The 2,500-nt window shown below is 39.3% G+C and overlaps 1 protein-coding gene across 4 annotated transcripts in view; it reads right to left on the bottom strand.

Moving 5' to 3' along the window:
• LOC113821669 (uncharacterized) overlaps positions 1 to 2,500 on the bottom strand; it is a 29,067-nt gene that overhangs the window by 12,429 nt on the left and 14,138 nt on the right. For all 4 annotated transcript variants that reach the window (XM_070133245.1, XM_070133246.1, XM_070133248.1 and 1 more), the window contains one exon: positions 1,796 to 1,977. In XM_070133245.1, coding sequence (XP_069989346.1) covers positions 1,796 to 1,977 — 182 coding nt within the window. The remainder of the gene's footprint in view (positions 1 to 1,795; positions 1,978 to 2,500) is intronic.

Genomic DNA, 2,500 nt, shown 5'->3' with positions numbered 1-2,500 from the left:
GACGAAATTTCCTTTATGGTTCAACACATCAACGATTCATAATTGCTGCACTAGCATTTTATAAGCAACTTGAATTATTTCAGATGGATTCAAAAGACTCAAACAAGAGAAATATGTTAGCATCATAGACCTCAAACATGCAAATTAAGCATAATGAATCTTTATAGACAGCTGTTAAAACGTTTCTAAAATTAGCAGTAGCATGTAATTTGATGGCTGGTACATTAGACCGTGCACTTCCTTAAATAATGATTATAATAATAATAATAATGATAATTAAATTAACATCATTTTAAAAAGTACTCATGGACAGATATTTACTGAAACAAAACAAAAAAATATTAAATCCGTACTGAAACAAGATGTGTTATATGAACATTAGCTTCTAATATATGATATAAATATAAGTAGTTCAGGCAGCAAAATTCAAGTGCAGAAAGCACAAAATTGACAAAAATCTGTTGCAAGTGTAGCGCTTGACGATGTAAATGAATATGACTAAATTACCTCACGTGTAAATAAACTAAAATTGTTAAAAGTTAAGAAAAAATTCTGCCTCTGTCTGTCAGTCTGTCTGTCTGTCTGTCTGTCTCTCTCTCTCTCTCTCTCTCTCTCTCTCTCTCTCTCTCTCTCTCTCTCTCTCTCTCTCTCTCTCTCTCTCTCTCTCTCTCTCTCTCTCACTCTCTCTCTCTCTCTCTCTCTCTCTCTCTCTCTCTCTCTCTCTCTCTCTCTCTCTCTCTCTCTCTCTCTCTCTCTCTCTCTCTCTCTCTCTCTTTCGCTTTCTCCCTGTCGCTCTCTCTTTTACTCTCTCTCATTCTCTCTCAGTCTGTTTCTCTCACTCTCTCTCTCACACTCCCATTCTCTCTTTTGTTTTCCCTCACTTTCTCTCCCTCGTTTCACAATGCACAACAGATATTCTCGCTTCCCTTCAAGATATGTGTGCATGAAATGATAAATATATCTTTGCATTTTGTGGGCTTAAAACATATTATATTTTTGTCAACTGTTATTTACGTAGAAAGAATCACGGAAAAAGTGTTCCAAAATTGATGTAAGATACACGTGTTGCACCGTGTGGCAACTTTGCAACAAATTATACGAAAGTAAGGCATCGTTAGCTTATCAAACAGATAACGCTTATGATTATCGATTAGCTTTGCCTTTAAGCCGAAAACCCTTCAAGATATGAATGATACTGTAAACTTGATTTTTTTTTTACCTACCGGGAAATTTGTTTACAGATGAAGATTAATTACAGCGAATCTCGACAAAATAGTCATCTTCACACATCTCCTCTGATGATCATTATATTATGTATTATTTAATTTCGCGAGTAAAATAATCCACTATATGTATTTCACTGTTAGAGCAAAATGAAACAGGAATATCCTATAATTCTACTGGGCTTGGGGCGGGGGGAGGGTACTATGGATCCCATGTCGTTGCCCGGGAAGAGAGGCTCTGGGGATGATCGTATATTTCAATACATCTATTGATGAAGATAATAATCTTCCTCATTTTGCTTTACTGCTAAAAAAAAAAGAAAAAAAAAATCATAGAAACTTACTATACATCTTAAAATATACGATGATTTTAATATTCTATCAAATGAAGGCGATCACTAGAAGAAAAATCATAGACACCATATATCGTAAGATAAACGATGGTTGTCATATGAGAGTATATCATATTCTATCTAATGAAAAAAAAAATCATCCTCTTCGTTTTCTTTACCGTTGCAGCTACAATAGATCAAAGACTTACTTGAAATTACAAAAAAAAAATTGCCACTCACCACAATGGGCATGGGGTCACCGAGATCCCCCTGCCGCCGGCCTGGTACGTAGCGCCCGCCCACCGCCACGCCCGGCTCTGCTCCGAATACGTAACACAGGTGCGACCACGCCCTTACTGAGGGGGCGGTCTCGCTGGACCAGAAGTAGCGTGCGTTGAACAGAGCGAACTTCCCTTCGTACACTGTAAGATGGGCGTTGTGTTTTTTACCGTTGGGTGTGTGTGGGTTTGGCATTTTGCTTTGTATGGGTTGATGTGAGTCATGGATAATCGTTATTGATTTTATTTTCTCATTTTCTTTCTTTCTCTTTGTCTGGGCCTGTAGATTTCCTTCTTTTTTTCTCTGGTCCTCCCTCCTACCTTGTTTCCTTCCTTTCCTACTATTCCTCCTTCCGTTCTTTCTTCTTCTATTCCCCCATTGTTTCTTTTTAACCCTTCTTTCTTACCTACTCTCCCTTCCTTCCTTCTTACCTTCCCTTCCTCCCTTTCTATCCTCCTTTCTTCCCCACTACCCTTCCTACTTTCCCGTCCTACCCCCATCTTATTTTCCCTTCCTACCTTCTCTCCCTCCCCTTCTCCCTTCCTACCCTCCCTTCCCCCCTTCCTAACGCCCCTACCTCCCTTCCTCCCTTCATACCTTCCCTTCCTGCCTACCATCCTTCCTGCTTTTCCGTCCTACCCTCCCTTCCGTCTCACCTTCATCCAT

Source organism: Penaeus vannamei, chromosome 18, assembly GCF_042767895.1.
Source record: "Penaeus vannamei isolate JL-2024 chromosome 18, ASM4276789v1, whole genome shotgun sequence".
In the NCBI taxonomy this organism is placed as follows: Eukaryota; Metazoa; Arthropoda; class Malacostraca; order Decapoda; family Penaeidae; genus Penaeus; species Penaeus vannamei.
Note: the sequence above shows the minus strand (reverse complement) of the source record. Positions and strands in the feature narration are given on the sequence as shown.